The 19,885-nt window shown below is 45.3% G+C and overlaps 2 protein-coding genes across 2 annotated transcripts in view; both read right to left on the bottom strand.

Annotated features, from left to right (window-relative positions):
- Positions 1-3,306: 3,306 nt before the first annotated feature.
- On the bottom strand, positions 3,307-12,201 carry LOC118946488 (extensin-like). Its single transcript, XM_036971418.1, has 2 exons — positions 11,875-12,201; positions 3,307-4,354 (listed from the first exon to the last, which is right to left on the bottom strand). Exon 2 carries the CDS (start codon positions 4,310-4,312, stop codon positions 3,734-3,736), a length of 579 nt encoding a protein of 192 aa, XP_036827313.1. The 5' UTR covers positions 4,313-4,354; positions 11,875-12,201; the 3' UTR covers positions 3,307-3,733.
- Positions 12,202-18,430: 6,229 nt separating this feature from the next.
- LOC110489387 (potassium voltage-gated channel subfamily H member 8-like) overlaps positions 18,431-19,885 on the bottom strand; it is a 68,434-nt gene continuing 66,979 nt past the window's right edge. Inside the window, 2 exon segments of the mRNA XM_036971847.1 lie at positions 18,431-18,653; positions 18,900-19,195. Coding sequence (XP_036827742.1) covers positions 18,431-18,653; positions 18,900-19,195 — 519 coding nt within the window.

The following is a 19,885-nucleotide window of genomic DNA, read 5'->3' as shown; positions in this document are numbered from 1 at the left end:
GCGCGGCTGGGGATGCCGTCTGGGCCTGCAGCCTTGCGAGGGTTAACACGTTTAAATGTCTTACTCACCTCGGCTGCAGTGAAGGAGAGACCGCATGTTTTCGTTGCAGGCCGTGTCAGTGGCACTGTATTGTCCTCAAAGCGGGCAAAAAAGTTATTTAGTCTGCATGGGAGCAGGACATCCTGGTCCGTGACTGGGCTGGATTTCTTCCTGTAGTCCATGATTGACTGTAGACTCTGCCACATGCCTCTTGTGTCTGAGCCGTTGAATTGAGATTCTACTTTGTCTCTGTACTGACGCTTAGCTTGTTTGATAGCCTTGCGGAGGGAATAGCTGCACTGTTTGTATTCGGTCATGTTACCAGACACCTTGCCCTGATTAAAAGCAGTGGTTCGCGCTTTCAGTTTCACGCGAATGCTGCCATCAATCCACGGTTTCTGGTTAGGGAATGATTTAATCGTTGCTATGGGAACGACATCTTCAACGCACGTTCTAATGAACTCGCACACCGAATCAGCGTATTCGTCAATGTTGTTGTCTGACGCAATACGAAACATGTCCCAGTCCACGTGATGGAAGCAGTCTTGGAGTGTGGAGTCAGCTTGGTCGGACCAGCGTTGGACAGACCTCAGCGTGGGAGCCTCTTGTTTTAGTTTCTGTCTGTAGGCAGGGATCAACAAAATGGAGTCGTGGTCAGCTTTTCCGAAAGGGGGGCGGGGCAGGGCCTTATATGCATCGCGGAAGTTAGAGTAACAATGATCCAAGGTCTTTCCACCCCTGGTTGCGCAATCGATATGCTGATAAAATTTAGGGAGTCTTGTTTTCAGATTAGCTTTGTTAAAATCCCCAGCTACAATGAATGCAGCCTCCGGATAAATGGTTTCCAGTTTGCAAAGAGTCAAATAAAGTTAATTCAGAGCCATCGATGTGTCTGCTTGGGGGGGGATATATACGACTGTGATTATAATCGAAGAGAATTCTCTTGGTAGATAATGCGGTCTACATTTGATTGTGAGGAATTCTAAATCAGGTGAACAGAAGGATTTGAGTTCCTGTATGTTTCTTTCATCACACCATGTCACATTAGCCATATGGCATACGCTCCCGCCCCTCTTCTTACCAGAAAGATGTTTGTTTCTGTCTGCGCGATGCGTGGAGAAACCCGTTGGCTGCACCGCCTCGGATAGCGTCTCTCCAGTGAGCCACGTTTCCGTGAAGCAAAGAACGTTACAGTCTCTGATGTCCCTCTGGAATGCTACCCTTGCTCGGATTTCATCAACCTTGTTGTCAAGAGACTGGACATTGGCAAGAAGAATGCTAGGGAGTGGTGTACGGTGTGCCCGTCTCCGGAGTCTGACCAGAAGACCGCCTCGTTTCCCTCTTTTTCGGAGTCGTTTTTTTGGGTCGCTGCATATATGTTGACTTCAAAATAAACAAGATGCACGGACATAACAGTAGTATTTTTAATTTATTATCATATCAGGTTTTTATCTAATAATAATAATAATACATATCAAAAGAAAAAAGAGGTTCATTTGATTACAGTACATTCCATCAACCAAGAGCCATTGGGACAGGAAGGGCCTGGGCATCATTGCATTGTCTGGTACAGTATTTTGCGTATAGGAAAGTTTGATGCATTCCCCCACTACTTCTGGTTCCAGTCTGTTGTCAGAGGCCCATTCATTTCAATGGAAATTATGCTTTGACTATACATTGTGCACAAAAACAATTAATAATTTCAAGGAGATATAAGGACATGGATCTGGTCTTCAAAGCTTCATTGTGTTTATTTATCTCAAAATGCTTTAGAAACGTGTTCAATTGAAATGAATGGTTCTGGAACTGGTTACCTGCATAGAGCTAGATGTGGCCAGATTCACTACTTCCTGTTTTCCCAGCCTCCTCACCAACACACTACAACACTCCCCTCAAACGAAATGCACCCCTTACACCTACAGTCCACGAGGTACAAAAATACAGCTTTAGTATCGATACATTCATATAAATATACAATCAATTTTCTCTTGTGCTTTGAAATGTGGAAATATTGCCTTTTATTCTGATTGGTTTGGATATGGAACCAATGGGAGACGTATTGTGGAAATCCTGCCAAATAGGCCTAATGATTCATAAACATTTAAGTAATTTAGCAGATGCTCTTATCCAGAATAACTTACAGGCGCAATTAGGGTTAAGTGCCTTGCTCAAGGGCACATCAACACATTTTTCACCTTCTCAGCTCAGGGATTTGACCCAGTAACCTTTTGATTACTGTCCCAACGCTCTAAACGCTAGGCTACCTGGTTCTGACCTTTAACTACTCTCTTGGTACTTGTGTCTAAAAATTCCCCATTTGTTTTATATAAATAGACCCAGTACCTATAAATATGTGTTGATAAATGCCAAATTCACTAATTAAAGACTGAACCGTGTTTCATTTAAATAGATAAATAAAAAGCTGGAGTTCCATAGTGACATGCAGGATGTTAATGTGTGGGATTTATGTTGAAAAGAGAGAAAGAGTCGCCTCGCTGTGCACAGTATGACAGACAACAGCAGGGGCTGTGTCGCTCCAGGCGCAACATGCCCCCCTCTTCCCCTTCCTCCCCCCACTCCCTCATCCTCCTTGCATCCATAGCCACTACCAACCAGCCCCTACCAACCCACCAACCAGCTCCTACCAACCCACCAACCAGCTCCTACCAACCCACCAACCAGCTCCTACCAACCCACCAACCACGTCCTCCCAACCCATCCAAGCAGCCCCTGCCAACCCACCAACCAGCTCCTACCAACCCACCAACCAGCTCCTACCAACCCACCAACCAGCCCCTACCAACCCACCAACCAGCTCCTACCAACCCACCAACCAGCCCCTACCAACCCACCAACCAGCTCCTACCAACCCACTAACCAGCCCCTACCAACCCACCAACCAGCTCCTACCAACCCACCAACCAGCCCCTACCAACCCACCAACCAGCCCCTACCAACCCACCCAAGCAGCCCCTACCAACCCGCTAACCAGCCCCTACCAACCAACCCCCAAACACCAGCCACTGTTCCCAGCTGCAGGCCCAGACCTCGACTACAAGAACAGTGATGGGGTGGGAGTGGATAGAAAACTGGAACTTAAAGCCTCACATCCTCCGACTCTCTCCATCATCCCTCAACCACAACTCCCTCCACCACTCACTCTCTCCTCCAATCTATCCAAATTGAAACCCTGCCAGGAAAGAGAGAAAGAGCAAGAAATCCCCCCCCCCCCTCCTTCCCTCTCCCTCCCCCTTATACACTCAGGCATCTCTACTATTCCATCCATCCCTGATGCGACTCAGTCCCCTCCTCCTCCTCCTCTGTCATTGTGCAGTACTGCTCTTCTCCTCTCCTTCAGACCCCCAGGGTCTTCTCCAGAGAATAACACAACGTCACAGCTACATTCTTGCTTCTATACCCCTCCAGAACACTACTGGAACGTCTATACAATGTAGCTACCTATAGACTACCTACTGCCCCTCTACTTTTGTCATGCAATTTGAAAATAAAAATGTGCCTTGGAAACGGAGATAGAAAATGAAATGTTATCAGTATTATCAGAGATCTGTGTGTCCCTGTAAGAGTGTAGTCTGATGATATAGGGACCTGGTTGTTAGTCCCATCCACTCCTTTAGTCCAGTATCTCTTTAGTCCAGTATCTAAGTGAGAGTCCACTTTAGTCCAGTTCAGTCCGCTACAAATCCATGTGCTGGTAGCTCCCTCCAGGGCGGGGCAGGCTCCCGGAGCTCTGAGGGGCCCCTCCTCTCCTATCACGCGGTGGCTGTGTGGTCTCCAGACTCCGTGCCCGCAACCTGAAGGACCCAGCGCCCCCTCCCCCTCCACAGTGGGGCTTCCCGGGAGAGGTGAGGGGCGAGGGGAGCAGTAGCTCTGTTGAGGCGTCCGTGAGGGAGAAGGAGGGGGGGTAGGGGCGTGAAAGGGGGGAGGAGGCCGGGCCTGGGCACATAGGGTAGACCAGGTGGAGGTTCTGTGGTCTGTGTGGAAAGGCGGTGAGGGCGGGATCCACGTGGAACATCCCAGGATGCCGCTGGACATGGCCAACAAGTGGAGAGGTGCAAGGAGAGGGGGTGGTGAGGGGGGTGTCTTCCCAGAGAGGTCCAGTCTGAGAGGGGGAAGGATAGGACTGTGGGGGGGTGGCGTGGGATGTTGGCGCAGGGTGGGGCAGGTACGTGGGGTGTCCAGGTACAAAGTGTGCAGGATAGAGGGGTTTGGGTCCGGAGATGAGGGACTCCATCAGGTGAACCATACTCCTCATTACTTGGCCCAGCTCTGCCACCTCCTTCCCCAGAGAACTCACCTGGGAACAAACACAAAAACATACTTCAGTCAGCCATATTCATTTGGGCTCAGCAATATCAAATTATGCATTTTGGGTCAGCCATTTTAGCTCTACCGCTGAACACATTCCTTCTAATGGATTTAACACTGGTGGAGAATACCTCCAGCCAATCCTTAAACTAGACAAAAGATGTTCTATTATGTTGACAAGATAGTCAAGTGACAGCTCTAACAATGGAAAAACATGTCCTCAAAGACAGAAGACAATATCAGGTGGGACAAGTCTAGCCAATGAGAGGGCAGATATGTGTGTGAACAACAGGCCATAGAGATAGATAGAGAAATCATCTTTGTATCTCTGCCATTATAGTGTCTGTGACAGCATGAGCAGCGTCATTGAGGCTATCTCCCATTTTAAGGTGTCAATTTTCTTCTTCTTCATTGGCTGAATGCTTCCAACTCATATGAATCACCACCCAGTTGACTACTTTAAAATGATGGAAGCACTCAATGGCAATGTCCATGCTAAAACGGATTGTATCCATGATGATGATTTCTCCTTCTCCCAAATCCAGTCAGCTGATGTTCTGAAAGAGCTGCAAAATCTGGACCCCTACAAATCAGCCGGGCTAGACAATCTGGACCCTTTCTTTCTAAAATGATCTGCCAAAATTGTTGCCACCCCTATTACTAGCCTGTTCAACCTCTCTTTCGTGTCGTCTGAGATTCCCAAAGATTGGAAAGCAGCTGCGGTCATCCCCGTCTTCAAAGGGGGGGTCACTCTTGACCCATACTGCTACAGACCTATATCTATCCTACCCTGCCTTTCTAAGGTCTTCGAAAGCCAAGTCAACAAACAGATTACCGACCATTTCGAATCCCACCATACCTTCTCCGCTATGCAATCTGGTTTCAGAGCTGGTCATGGGTGCACCTCAGCCACGCTCAAGGTCCTAAACGATATCTTAACCGCCATCGATAAGAAACAATACTGTGCAGCTGTATTCATTGACCTGGCCAAGGCTTTCGACTCTGTCATTGACAACATCCTCATCGGCAGACTCGACAGCCTTGGTTTCTCAAATGATTGCCTCGCCTGGTTCACCAACAATTTCTCTGATAGAGTTCAGTGTGTCAAATCGGAAGGTCTGTTGTCCGGGCTTCTGACAGTCTCTATGGAGGTTCTACAGGGTTCAATTCTTGGACCGACTCTCTTCTCTGTATACATCAATGATGTCGCTCTTGCTGCTGGTGAGTCTCTGATCCACCTCTACGCAGACGACACCATTCTGTATACTTCTGGCCCTTCTTTGGACACTGTGTTAACAACCCTCCAAGCGAGCTTCAATGCCATACAACTCTCCTTCCGTGGCCTCCAATTGCTCTTAAATACAAGTAAAACTAAATGCATGCTTTTCAACCGATCGCTGCCTGCACCTGCCCGCCTGTCCAACATCACTACTCTGGACGGCTCTGATTTAGAATATGTGGACAACTACAAATACCTAGGTGTCTGGTTAGACTGTAAACTCTCCTTCCAGACTCACATCAAACATCTCCAATCCAAAGTTAAATCTAGAATCGGCTTCCTATTTCGCAACAAAGCACCCTTCACTCATGCTGCCAAACATACCCTTGTAAAACTGACCATCCTACCAATCCTCGACTTCGGCGATGTCATTTACAAAATAGCCTCCAATACCCTACTCAATAAATTGGATGCAGTCTATCACAGTGCCATCCGTTTTGTCACCAAAGCCCCATTTACTACCCACCACTGTGACCTGTACACTCTCGTTGGCTCGCTTCATACTCGTCGCCAAACCCACTGGCTCCAGGTCATCTACAAGACCCTGCTAGGTAAAGTCGCACCCTTATCTCAGCTGGTCACCATAGCAGCACCCACCTGTAGCACGCGCTCCAGCAGGTATATCTCTCTGGTCACCCCCAAAACCAATTCTTCCTTTGGCCACCTCTCCTTCCAGTTCTCTGTTGCCAGTGACTGGAACGAACTACAAAAATCTCTGAAACTGGAAACACTTATCTCCCTCACTAGCTTTAAGCACCAGCTGTCAGAGCAGCTCCCAGATTACTGCACCTGTACATAGCCCATCTATAATAAAGCCCAAACAACTACCTTTTCCCCTACTGTATTTATTTATTTATTTTGCTCCTTTGCACCCCGTTATTTCTCTCTACTTTGTACATTCTTCCACTGCAAATCAACCATTCCAGTGTTTTACTTGCTATATTGTATTTACTTCGCCACCATGGCCTTTTTTTTGCCTTTACCTCCCTTATCTCACCTCACTTGCTCACGTTGTATGTAGATTTATTTTTCTACTGTATTATTGACTGTATGTTTGTTTTACTCCATGTGTAACTCTGTGTTGTTGTATGTGTCGAACTGCTTTGCTTTATCTTGGCCAGGTCGCAGTTGTAAATGAGAACTTGTTCTCAACTTGCCTACCTGGCTAAATAAAGGTGAAATAAAATGAGTTCTCTATCTCTATGAAAACTCAGATTTGCCAAAATGCCAAGTGAGTCCACTTATATCACTGCATTCGTAACAATCTAATCCTTATGAAACTTCTATTAGATCAAATAAGCTTCTTATAGCAAATAAGCAATACATGTTTTTCTTGACCAAATTCAACACTCACATTGACCACTATACAACAATTCTTCACCTCATGGGCTTATTTTTGTTTACAGATTTTGGGCGGAGTAAAACCACTTGCTTCGCCTCTTCCTCTCTGAACTAGCCCAACACTTTGAAAGCCATGACAGGGAGTGTTAAAGTGCACCAATCTGGATGTAGTCTTAATCTGCCAATTCCGAGGCAGCCATTATGGGTCTACCACCCTTAGTGAAACTGCCATTATTACATCAACCATTCCGGGTCATCAATATTAATTTGGTCATTTTCAGCCTGCCATTTTGGGTTGCTATTCTGGCCTAGCTTGATGATGCTGGTCTAATTGGTCATTAAAATGATGGCTTGGAGGTGATTAGTCCTATTCAGCCAGTAGTGGTCCTACAGAGAGATGGCACAGCAAGGGCACCCTGCCAGCATGCCAGCTGGCTCTGTCACTCAACGCATACATGGGTATTCATCACGCTAGGCAACCCATTAACACAACACAGATCAACACGCATGCAGGTATCGTGCTACGTAGAAATAAAACAAGAGACAAGTGAAGGTTTGGCACATACAATACGGAACTTGACACGTCAGGACCAGATAGTGAAAGTAAACACATCAACGCAGGTTCAGCCGATGCAAACATCAATAACTGACTGATGACCATGACATACTGGCGCCAGACGGCACAAACTAACTTAGCCATATGGTCTTTTCTGAGTGATTGATGACCTTTTCTATGGGTGGTATGTAGCCTAGTGGTAAGAGGGTTAGGCCAATAACTGAAAGCTTGAATCCCTAAGCTGGCAAGGTGCACAATCTGTTGACGTGCCCTTGAGCGAGGTACTGAACCAACATTTTTTCCAGCATCGCCTTTCACAATGGCTGAATCTGGCTGTGACCCCACTCTCCGAGGGGAGAGTTAGGATATGCAAAAACACATTTCCAATGAAATAGGACAAATGTAAGCACCCACCAAAGTATTATAACTCGATAAAAACTCATTTTCAGGTGTAATTTAAGAGACAAATCTAGTACTCTCTCCTCATTCTAGTTCTCTCTCTCTGTTCTCACAAATTCTTTGTGTAAACGATGGGGTTGATAAAAATAGAAGCGGGACAGTCCAATCCGCTACGCCATCAACACAATTTCAGCCCTGTCACCTCAGAGAGAAAGAGGGGCGAGAGAGTGTGGGAGAGAGAAAGAGACAGAGACTGAGAGGTGAGGCAGAGGTCTTCATTAATCACTTAAATTCTGTTCAATATGGGGGAAATATTGCATTCCCCAGAATGTATCAGTTGAACCCTCAAGCGGACACTGATGCCTTTAAAAAGAAGTCAAACATGAAATGGTTGGTGGAAATACTGTATAATTGGCTGTTCTAAGCAATATGATTAAAAGAGTATATGAACATTGTTTCCAGAGAAAAGTGATATTTTATTTGGTGTCTGGAAGTGTGACCTGTCAAGAGTCAATGAAACTCTCATGTTCTATGACTGAGTGGAATGTCTTTGAAATGCACTTAATTAAATCTACTGGCTGTCACTCAAACTCTACATTCTGTGGGGTGTGGCCAAATCAATTAGCATTTCAACTAAAGAGTTGAATGGGACTCAATTCCAAAATTCTGAATTTAGGCCATCCCTGATTCAAATTCAAGTTTTATTGTCACATGCACAAATACAGTGAAATGCTTAACTTGAAAGCTTTATCCAACAGTGCAGTAATCAATATCAAAATAGTATTACTAATAAAATGTAAATAAATATACAGTATAATAAGGAAAACATTATATACAGGGCCAGTGCCAGTACCACATGTACAATGTGCAGGGATATTGCAGTAATTTGAGATAGCGATGTACATGTAGGCGGGGGATTAGGAGAAAGTGACTAGTAGCAGAATAAATAATGTAATAATAGTAAACAGTTTGACAGCAGCATAAGTGGTGGGTGTATGTGTGTGAGGGTGTTAGTGTTAGCGTTCATCAGGCATTGTGTTTCCCATTGTTCTATGTGTCATTACAGGTTGTTCTGAAATTCCCAGGAGTCTGTCATTGTTCCAGATCTCCTGGGTAGGTGTTGATTATGGTCTCAGGAACCAGGGGTCACATTTTGGCCTCCGCTCTTCAAAATGAATGTGTCATCTACACACCTCAGGAGCTCAAGTCTTTAGGGGTCGCTCGAAGGTCAGAGCTGAGAGTTCACAGGTCATTGGGCAGGTATGTAATATTGCCACAGTCGGATTTGTAGACAATTGAGGTCAGTAACACGGCAGTAACACTGCAGATTCAGCAAGGAGCTTGTGAGGGTAGATTGAGGACCATTGCATCTGAATATTAGTTCATTATTCAACATTCATCAGATTGTTGACTCAATGTGACCAATTTATCTCCTCAGCTCTATCCTCATTAAAGGTTTTCTGGTGATTGTGATGGCCATCATTCTAAATCATTGTATAATTTAGTATCACTGTTTATACGCTGAATGTTTTATCAGTCTGCTCTTACAATTTAAGCCGGAGTATAGTACCAAGGGACAATTAGGATTTAATTTAATTTTTTCTTACGATTGTTTAGACATGAAAATAATGCTCTGTAACATTCACTCTGCATCTACAAAAATCAACATGTGTACAAAATATATAATTATGGCCCAGTTCTCAAATGTCCATACATATACATACATACATACATGCACATTATATTGTATTAAACAGATTAACATATAAATGTCCATACTAAAATGGTTTGATTTGATTCTTCCCTGGAATCAAGTTAATAGGCCAGAGAATCGAGTCTTGAGGCACAGTTCAATCTAGCGAACGATAAAAAAATTGCATTTACACATATTTAGTCGTGGCACATGAGCTAGATGAAATAACATGAACTAAATAAGGAATAAGGTAATAACTGGTAAAGTCACTTTTGGCTGCTCTTAAGAAGTTTTAGTGTACCTCTATGTAATGTAACAAGTGATACAACATGTTTGGATCAACGTGCATGGTATTGATTTAATGTGAGACGAGGGTTATGGGTTAATCCCCAGCCCCTCTTCCATGTCCCGTGGTGACCAGCGTGGACTGGCTCAAGTAAGGATTACAGTTACCACCGGGAACCACACTGAGAGACAACCTGTCAAACACTGTCCTCCCTGAGAGAGAGAGAGAGAGAGAGAGAGAGAGGGGAGAAAGAGAAAGAGAGAGAGAAAGAGAAAGAGAAAGAGAGAGAGAGAGAGAGAGAGAGAGAGAGAGAGAGAGAGAGAGAGAGAGAGAGAGAGAGAGAGAGAGAGAGAGAGAGAGAGAGAGAGAGAGAGAGAGTGAGAGATATGGGGGGTGGTGAGACAGTAAAAGGGAGGGAGGGAAAGAGGTATGGGGGTGAGACAGTAAAAGGGAGGGAGGGAAAGAGGTATGGGGGTGGTGAGACAGTGAAAGGGAGGGAGGAAAAGAAGTATGGGGGGAGGTGAGACAGTAAAAGGGAGGGAGTGAAAGAAGTATGGGGGTGGTGAGACAGTAAAAGGGAGGGAGGGAAAGAGGTATGGGGGGTGGTGAGACAGTAAAAGGGAGGGAGGGAAAGAGGTATGGGGGGTGGTGAGACAGTAAAAGGGAGGGAAAGAGGTATGGGTGTGGTGAGACAGTAAAAGGGAGGGAGGGAGGGAAAGAGGTATGGGGGGGTGAGACAGTAAAAGGGAGGGAGGGAAAGAGGTTCTGCCCACTCCTCAGTAAAAGGGAGGGAGGGAAAGAGGTATGGGTGTGGTGAGACAGTAAAAGGGAGGGAGGGAATGAGGTATGGGGGGTGGTGAGACAGTAAAAGGGAGGGAGGGAAAGAGGTATGGGGTGAGACAGTAAAAGGGAGGGAGGGAAAGAGGTATTGGGGGTGGTGAGACAGTAAAAGGGAGGGAGGGAAAGAGGTATGGGGGGTGGTGAGACAGTGAAAGGGAGGGAGGAAAAGAAGTATGGGGGGTGGTGAGACAGCAAAAGGGAGGGAGGGAAAGAAGTATGGGGGGTGGTGAGACAGTAAAAGGGAGGGAGGGAAAGAGGTATGGGGGGTGGTGAGACAGTAAAAGGGAGGGAGGGAAAGAGGTATGGGGGGTGGTGAGACAGTAAAAGGGAGGGAAAGAGGTATGGGTGTGGTGAGACAGTAAAAGGGAGGGAGGGAAAGAGGTATGGGGGGGTGAGACAGTAAAAGGGAGGGAGGGAAAGAGGTTCTGCCCACTCCTCATCCTCTTCGATCCTTCTCCCTTACCAATCTATAAATTCCCCAAATCTTTCCTCCATTTTCCTCTCCTTCCCCTATCAGCCAAGGCCAGGTGATGGAGCGAGGCACCACAGGGGGAGACCCCCACTCTGCCAAGAGCCTAATGTCAATTTAGCCACCTGCCAATCAAAACCATGGGATACGCTAACATAGAGACTCTGTGTGAATGGAGGAAAGCTGCTTTTCTTTATTCTAGTGTTCTATTATGGAACATTACACAATTATGATTCCCTCAAAAGCACATTCTACAGCAGTATTTAAGTTCTACAGCCTGTGGAATAGCACATATCCCTTAGACGGTTAGTTGACTTCAGTCTTTCCTCAAATGTTACAATGTAAGCGGCCCTCCATAGAGGGTAAATCAGATTATGTCAGTTCCTGGTTCCACAAAAGGTTGAACGCGTTCTAGAATGTTCCCTGTGACACCATTTGGCGAGTCCCAGTTCCGCTCCAATCTGTGTCCTCTGGAAGTGTTTGAAGAGATTCCTCTTTCTGTTCCTCGTTCTCTCACTCCCGCATTCTCTCACTCCCTCCATCCATCTACCACCTGAGAAGGCCATATGCCTGTGGCTCACCTGACTAATGCTACCTCTTACACAAGCATGCACGCATACACGTACGCACACACAGCATGCTGTACCTCCTGGTCTAGGTGCCGTAGTTGTCCCCAGGTCTCCTCAGCTTTAGCTGCTGACTCTGCTGTGCTGATCTGGAGAATATCTGCAACACCATTTAGAAAGAGTCACAAAATAACCTAAACTGGTGAAGCAGTTACTGTGTTACTTACAAGTCCCAATATCTTCACATACTTGGTGTATAGTAGGTAATAATAACATGGTTATGTCATTTTAAAGTTTACATTCTAGGTAAGGACTATGTAGTTATGTAATCATCATATAATACAGTTTATGATAATCAGTTCAATGTAGCCTGATGACTTGACCACAACATGATCCGTAGTGGTTGTGGTGATGGTTGTGGTGGTGGTGATGGTTGTGATGGTGATGGTTGTGATGGTGGTGGTGATGGTTGTGGTGATGGTGATGGTCGTGGTGGTGGTGGTTGTGGTTATGGTGATGGTTGTGGTGGTGGTGGTTGTGGTGATGGTTGTGGTGATAGTTGTGGTTGTGGCTGTGGTGGTGATGGTGATGGTTGTGATTGTGGTGGTGGTGAGGGTTGTGATTGTGGTTGTGGTGATGGTTGTGATAATAGAGGTGATTGTGGTGATGGTTGTGGTGATAGTTGTGGTTGTGGTTGTGGTGATGGTTGTGATTGTGGTGGTGATGGTTGTGATTGTGGTGGTGATGGTTGTGATTGTGGTGGTGATGGTTGTGATTGTGGTTGTGGTGATGGTTGTGATTGTGGTGGTAGTGATGGTTGTGATTGTGGTTGTGGTGATGGTTGTGGCAGAAATGGTTGTGGTGGGATCCGCTAAATTACCAGCTAAAATATTGTAATCGGATTACAGATACTTTTGAAAAACTAGATGATTACTTCTAGGATTACTCATAATTTCAGAAAGGATGTTTGCACAAAAGTCATTTGACACCTTTCTGTTTTCTCAATGACATTCAAATCAACATTGAAAAAAGGCACAAGTTTGAGTCTGACCACAAATCAGGGACCACTGTGATGACAAACCAAATACGTTTGATGGATCGCGGGAAAAGAGCAGGAATAGGCTTTTGTAGGCTATGGTCAAAGCTATGTCTTCCAATTGTGTGACTGCTGTCGGCATCCAAAAATTATCCAACTTGAATAAATGCTTGGAGATAAGGATGACAGCAGTGGTACATAACCTACGGGCGATACTGATATCACTTATTATTGATATCTAGGCTACATAGCACATTGATGTGAATCACACTGCTGCTCTCTCATTTATTTATTGAGGATGGCTGTTCCCAAATGTATATGCTGTGTATTTTAACCCAATAATGGTTGAATTTAAGAAGTTTAAGCTGCCAGTAATTGTTTTTGCGACCAGGGATTTTTCCTTTTCTGTTTGTTTTGTCTTTGGTTCTTTCACACCTGGTTTCATTTGCCTTAATTTCTGTGTGTATATATTTACCCTGTTGCCTCCCTAGGTTTGTGCGGGGTTGTTTTATTTTGTGATGTAGCTCGGTGAGGTTGTGCCCTATTTTCTGTTTCACGCATTTAATAAGAGTGTGTTATTTAGGAGCTTTGTTTGTTCCTCCTTGCGTGAGTAACGGGTGTCTCTGTTGTCGAGGGCGTTTGACTTTTGGATTGTGCCATACCTGTGTTTGGTGGACCTATTACAAGTACACATCTCAGACATCTCTGCTCTCCTGTGCCCCGACTCCTTCACCTACCTCCCAACGCAACATTGTCACAGGAATGTATTCATTACAGAAACCATTTACTGTTTAAGAACTAAAAAGCAGAGCAAAACGAGAGTTTCTATTGGAAAAATTCAGGTAGGTCCCTCCCCGTTACGTCCCGTTTGCTTCCATTTAAGAAATGTTTTGCAACAGAATCTGAGTAATAAATTGTCTGTTGTCAGTTCGTTTTGTTATGTCCGGTCTTACCAGCGTTTTTCCCGTTTCTCCTGTTCTCAAATTTTGGTTTCTAGTCTTCCCGGGTTTTGACCTTTCTGCCTGTCCTGACCATGAGCCTGCCTGCAGCTCTGTCCCTGGTTGACTCTGCTTTGGATTACGAACCTCTGCCTACCCTATGCCTGCTATTTGTTATAATAAATATTCTGAGAATCGTACTATCCACCTCCTGTGTCTGCATCTGTGTCATATCCTGAGTCCTGATAGTACAAACTGGCCATGACTGACCCAGCAGACTCGGGCCAGCTCTGCAACACTGTCTCCTCACAAGGAGCCACCATTGGAAGACATGAGGAGTTACTACATAACCTTATGAAAGGATTCCACACCTTGGCGGAACACCATGACCATGCCATCAGTGCATTGTTGGAATAATTCCGCGGACTATCTATTAGGCAGCAAGCCACAACGGAAAACTCCCAGACTTTCCCCATCCTACCCCGGCTTCCAGAAAACCCCTGCTTACATCCTCCGGAGCGCTACGCTGGGGATCCCGGGACCTGCCGGGCATTTCTCTCCCAGTGTCCCTCATTTTTGAGCTGCAGCCCTCTTCATTTCCATTCATTTCAAATATATCTTATCTTATAATGCTGAAATCCAGGAGGGCACTCGCCTGGGCTACAGCGGTGTGGGAGCAACAATTCAAAGATTGCATTAGGTTGGAGGATTTCGAGGTGGAAGTAAGGAAGGTGCTTGACTCTCCATTGTCTAGAAAAGAGGCTCGGAAGCTACTTCAACCGCAACCACCATCTGGTTCCGATACGGGAAGGAGACAAATGGAAGTCAGCCTTTAACACAACTAGCGGGCACTACGAGTATCTGGTTATGCCATTCGGACTGACCAACACTCCCGCAGTGTTCCAGGCTCTGTTCAATGATGTGCTCCATGACATGTTGAACCGGTTCATGTTTGTCTACCTTGACGACGTCCTTGTCTTTTCCTGTTCGCTTCAGGAGCATGTTCTCCATGTCTGACAAGTCCTCCATTGCCTCCTGGAGAACCAGTTGTTTGTCAAGGCGGAGAAGTGTGAATTTCATTGCTCCACTATTTCCTTTCTGGGACCCATCATCGCTGCCGGGAACATTCAGATGGATCCGAACGAGGTGAGAGTGGTGGTGGTGGCCCCAATCCACATCCAGTGCAGCTGCAACGTTTCCTGAGATTTGCTCATTTCTACCCCCACTTCATCCGGGGCTACAGCACCCTGTCTTCCCCCATCTCTGCACTCACCTCACCCAAAGTTCTGTTTAAGTGGTCCCCAGCTGCTGATCGGGTGTTTTCAGATCTCAAGCATCGGCTCACTACAGCCTCCATCTTAATCCGGACCCATCCCGTCAGTTCGTGGTGGAGGTCGACACCTCAGACATTGGAATGGGGGCTGTCCCAGCGTTCTGCCCAGGACCAAAATATATATCCCTGCACTTTCCTTTCCCATCGGCTTAAGAGGAATTATGACGTTGGTAACAGGGAACTTCTTACGATCAAGATGGCGCCAGAGGAATGGAGACACTGGCTAGAAGGGGTGGAACATCTATTCCTAGTGTGTACCGACCACATCTGGAATATCTCCTCACCATCAAGCGCCTCAACTCAAAGCAGGCTCATTAGGCTCTGTTCACTTTTTTGTAAATTCTTTCCAGTGTGTCAAATAATTATATTTTTGTTTCCTAATGATTTGGTTGGGTCTAATCGTGTTGCCAGGTTTGGGAATTGCTTCCATTTAGGTGGTTGTAGAATTGAACGGCTCTTTCTGGATTTTAATAATTAGCACGTGTCAGCCTAATTCTGCTCTCTGTGCATTATTTGGTGTTTTACATTGTCCACAGAGGATATTTTTGTATGCAGTCTCAATTTGGTGTTTGTCCCATTTTGTGAATTCTTGGTTAGTGAGTGGACCCCAGACCTCACAACCATAAAGGGCAATGGGTTCTATAACTGATTCAAGTATTTTTTGCCAGATTCTAATTGGTATGTTGAATTTTATGTTATTTTTGATGGCATAGAAGGCCCCTCTTGCCTTGTCTCTCAGATCGTCCACAGCTATGTGGAAGTTACCTGTGGCACTGATGTTTAGGCAGAGGCATGTATCATTTTTTGTGTGCTCTATGGCAACGGTGTCTTGGTGGAATTTGTATTAGTGGTCCTGGCAACTGGACCTTTTTTGGAAAACCATTATTTTTGTCTTACTGAGATTTACTGTCAGAGCCCAGGTCTGACAGAATCTGTGCAGAAGATCTAGGTGCTGCTGTAGGCCCTCGTTGGATGGGGAGAGAAGCACCAGATCATTAGCAAACAGTAGACATTTGACTTCAGATTCTAGAAGGGTGAGACTGGGTGCTGCAGACCGCTCTAGTTTCCTCGCCAGTTCGTTGATTTATATGTTGAAGAGGGTGGGGCTTAAGCTGCATCCCTGTCAAACCCCCCGGCCCTGTGGAAAGAGATGTGTTTGTTTTTAGCCAATTTTAACAGCACACTTGTTGCTTGTGTCCATGGAGTTTATAATGTCGTACATTTTTCCCCCAACACCACTTTCCATCAATTTGCATAGGCCCTCATGCAAAATTGACTCGAAAGCTTTTTGAAATCAACAAAGCATGAGACAACTTTGCTTTTGTTTTGTTTGTTTCTCAATTAGGGTGTGCAGGGTGAATACGTGGTCTGTCATACAGTAATTTTGTAAAAAGTACATTTACATTTGCTCAGTAAGTTGTTGTCGCAGACTAAATGTACGAGTCTGCTGTTAATGATAATGGTGAGGATTTCCCCAAGGTTGCTGTTGACGCATTTTTGTTGGTTATGTTGTCGTAGTTGTGTCTAGGGGGGCATATGGGGGAGGGAATGCTATCACCTCCAGATAGGTGTTTGTCCCCCTGTGTGCTGAGGGTGTCAGGTTCTTGTCCAGTTCTGGCATTTAGGTCACCACAGACCAGTACATGTCCCTGAGCCTGGAAATTGTTGATCTCCCCCTCTAGGATGGAGAAGCTGTCCTCGTTAAAGTATAGCGATTCTATTGGGGGGATACAGGTAACACAAGGAAATTTTTCTCTGTTGAGATAATTTCCTTATTTATTTCTAGACAGATGTAAAATGTTCCTGTTTTGACTAATTTAAAAGAGTAGGTTAGGTCTGCTCTATAGCAAATTAGCATACCCCCTGAGTCGCTTTCATGATTCACACCTGGTAGTTTGGTGGATGGGGGGAGGGGGTTTGTTGTGCTGGTCTGTTTCGTGGGCTTGTTCTGTCTGGATTGTGTGGACTAGCTCTCTCAGCTCCACCATGACTCTCTCCAGCTCTGTGAATGTATCCCTCTCAATGATGGAGGAGCAGTGCAGTTGTGGGATCTGGGTTTGTTCAGTGCTGGTGGGGGGTGACTATCCTCGTCTGCAGGACAGTTCGAAGAGGTGTGATCAGACTCACTAAGGATGGGGGAGTCATCAGAGAGAGAGAGAGAGAGAGAGAGAGAGAGAGAGAGAGAGAGAGAGAGAGAGAGAGAGAGAGAGAGAGATTAATCTGCCTTGCTCTCTCTTTAATCCCTTGAAAGTCCTGCTGGAACAGCATGAGGATGCCCTGCACCATTACTGTCCCAGACTTGTAGACGTTGACAGAGGTTATTTACGTTTCCTCAATGTTTAGTATTCTGAGTTTCCACCCTGGGCCAATACCCTCTCTCTTGACATGGGGGTAGTGTACTCTTCTAGCACTGTGCCATGCCAGGAGATTGTCTGTGTAGAAAATGAAGTTGCTTATGCCCCCCTGTTTGTAGCAGTCAGCAAATAGTGTCTATGGGTTGTCCTTGAGGAGCTTTTTTTGTACTTATTCCGTGTAGGTTTTTTTTTATATCCATGGGGTACTGGGGGGGGGGGGGGGGCTGTGAAACTCTCCTGCCATTGTTAGGCTCAATGGTTTTCACACCTCTCACTTCACATTTCAGTGTTAATTGAAGTTGCAGCCAGGTCAGTTTATTTCCTTAGCAGCTTGGTAGCTTGGTAGCGTAGTAGTCTTGTTTATTAAGCGTTAAAAAACTAAATGACCTGGAGATTGTCTTCTACTTTTTGGCTTCAGAAGTAGGTTCGGTCTGAACATTACTCACTCAGTTTTGTGTTGATCCTGTATAAGTCTGTGCGAAAAAATTATAGTTTACATTTATCCAACTGTAAATTCTATCTTCTTGCAGAATAACTCATCATCTCTCTCTCTTTCTCTCTCTCTCTCTCTCAATTTGTTCAAAACTTAAACTATTGTCTTTTTCTCTCTTTGAGTCAAGAACTCACTGCATTTTATGCATTGCAATGCTAGCTAGTTGTACTGTAGCTTATGCTTTCAGTACTATATTCATTGTCTGATCCTTTGATTGGGAGGACAACACAGCTGCAAAGTCAAAACTGGCTATATTGTAAGAATTATCTTTTTGGTCTTAATTTTAGGTTTGGGTTAGGCATTAGGGTTAACAGTGTGGTTAAGGTTAGGGTTCAAATCTGATTTTATGACTTTTTGCCAACTATTAACCTATGCCTCTTAATGGAATTACTGATTTTGGGTAATCCAAAAGTTATGTTACCGATTACAATGTTGGACAGGTAACTGTGGTTGTGGTGATGGTTGTGGTTCTGGTTGTGGTTCTAGTGCTGGTTGTGGTCATGGTGATGGTTGTGGTGGTGGTTGTTGTTGTGGTTTTGATTGTGGTGGTGGGGGTTGTGGTTGTCATTGTGGTTATGGTTGTGGGGACCTGTAAATGTGGCAGGTGCATTCCCTGGACCGCTGACTGGACAGGCTCGGCTAGGAGAGAAGGAGAACAGTGGAGACGTCTCTGTACCTTCAGTATCCTCTGTACCGTCCACAACCCTGGGGAATGAGAGAAAGAGTGAGAGAAAGAGAGAGAGCGAGAGAGAGAGAGAGAAAGAGAAAGAGAGAGAGAGAGAGAGAGAGAAATAGCAAGAGAGAGAAGCGGAGGGAGAGGGAGAGAGGAAAATAGGGAGAGAGACGGGGAAGGGGAGGGAGAGAGAGTGACAGATTAGACATGTGGACTGATAGACAACTGACAAAAATAATTGACGAGTCAGTAGATTGCGCGATAGTATTAGCTGTTACCTAGGGCTGAGGTTGGAGGGGTCTAGCGTGGTGAGAGCTGTCTGGCGGATCTGGATCTTCTCCCTCAGTTTCCTAGTGCTCTGGTGTGTTACTTCTCTGCCGCTATGCAACTCTCTCTCCATCCCGGCTCTACCCGATGGAGACTTCCCAGAAGACACCTCTCTAGTGTACAGGACGCTGTTGCGCACCAATTCCGGAGATACAGATGCCAACTCATCTTCCTCCTCCTCTTCCTCCTGGTTCTCAATGATGGATGGATAGGACTGGATCACTCGTCCGTTGCCTCTCCCCTCTGTCTGCAGAGAGCAAGGAGAGAAAGAAAGAAGATGTAGGACAGAGAGCATTTGTTGTAAATTTAAACATCATTCCCTTAGCCTTCATTTAATTTCACAGACAGACAATGAACTCCATTTTGGGGACACCTAGTTATACTGATGAATCTGGGTGCTATGGAATTAAGAGAGTAGAAGATTGCTGTAACTATTTATTTCATTCATCCTTTATTTAACTAGGCAAGTCAGTTAAGAACAAATTCTTATTTACAATGAGGGCCTACCCCGGCCAACCCTCCTCTAACCCGGACGACGCTGGGCTAATTGTGCGCCACCCTATAACTAAACGACTGTCTGGAACAGACAACACCATTGAGACCAGTACAGGATTCCATTGTACTGTGTGTCAGCCAAACGTCCACCTCAGAGTAGAATGTTCTATTTTCATAACAACTAAAGTTCTCTCAGGGTTCTGTGCTGTCAAGGCTGACTCAAGCACCTGCTCAGGTAACTAGTAACTGTAACAGATTACATTTAGAAAGTAACCTACCCAACCCTGGCTGTGATAAACGGCGTGAACCTGACCTCAATGATTCTGATAACCTTTGAACACCCAATGAGTCACATCTAGACTGCTAATCACATGCAATATGAGATGTTGATGGAGTAAAAAAAACATGGAATTTATAAGCAGAAAATAGCATGAAATGTCTT

The sequence above is a fragment of the Oncorhynchus mykiss genome, chromosome 32 (genome assembly GCF_013265735.2).
Source record: "Oncorhynchus mykiss isolate Arlee chromosome 32, USDA_OmykA_1.1, whole genome shotgun sequence".
NCBI lineage: Eukaryota > Metazoa > Chordata > Actinopteri > Salmoniformes > Salmonidae > Oncorhynchus > Oncorhynchus mykiss.
The sequence above is the reverse complement of the archived record's forward strand: the minus strand, read 5'-3'. Positions and strand labels throughout refer to the sequence as shown.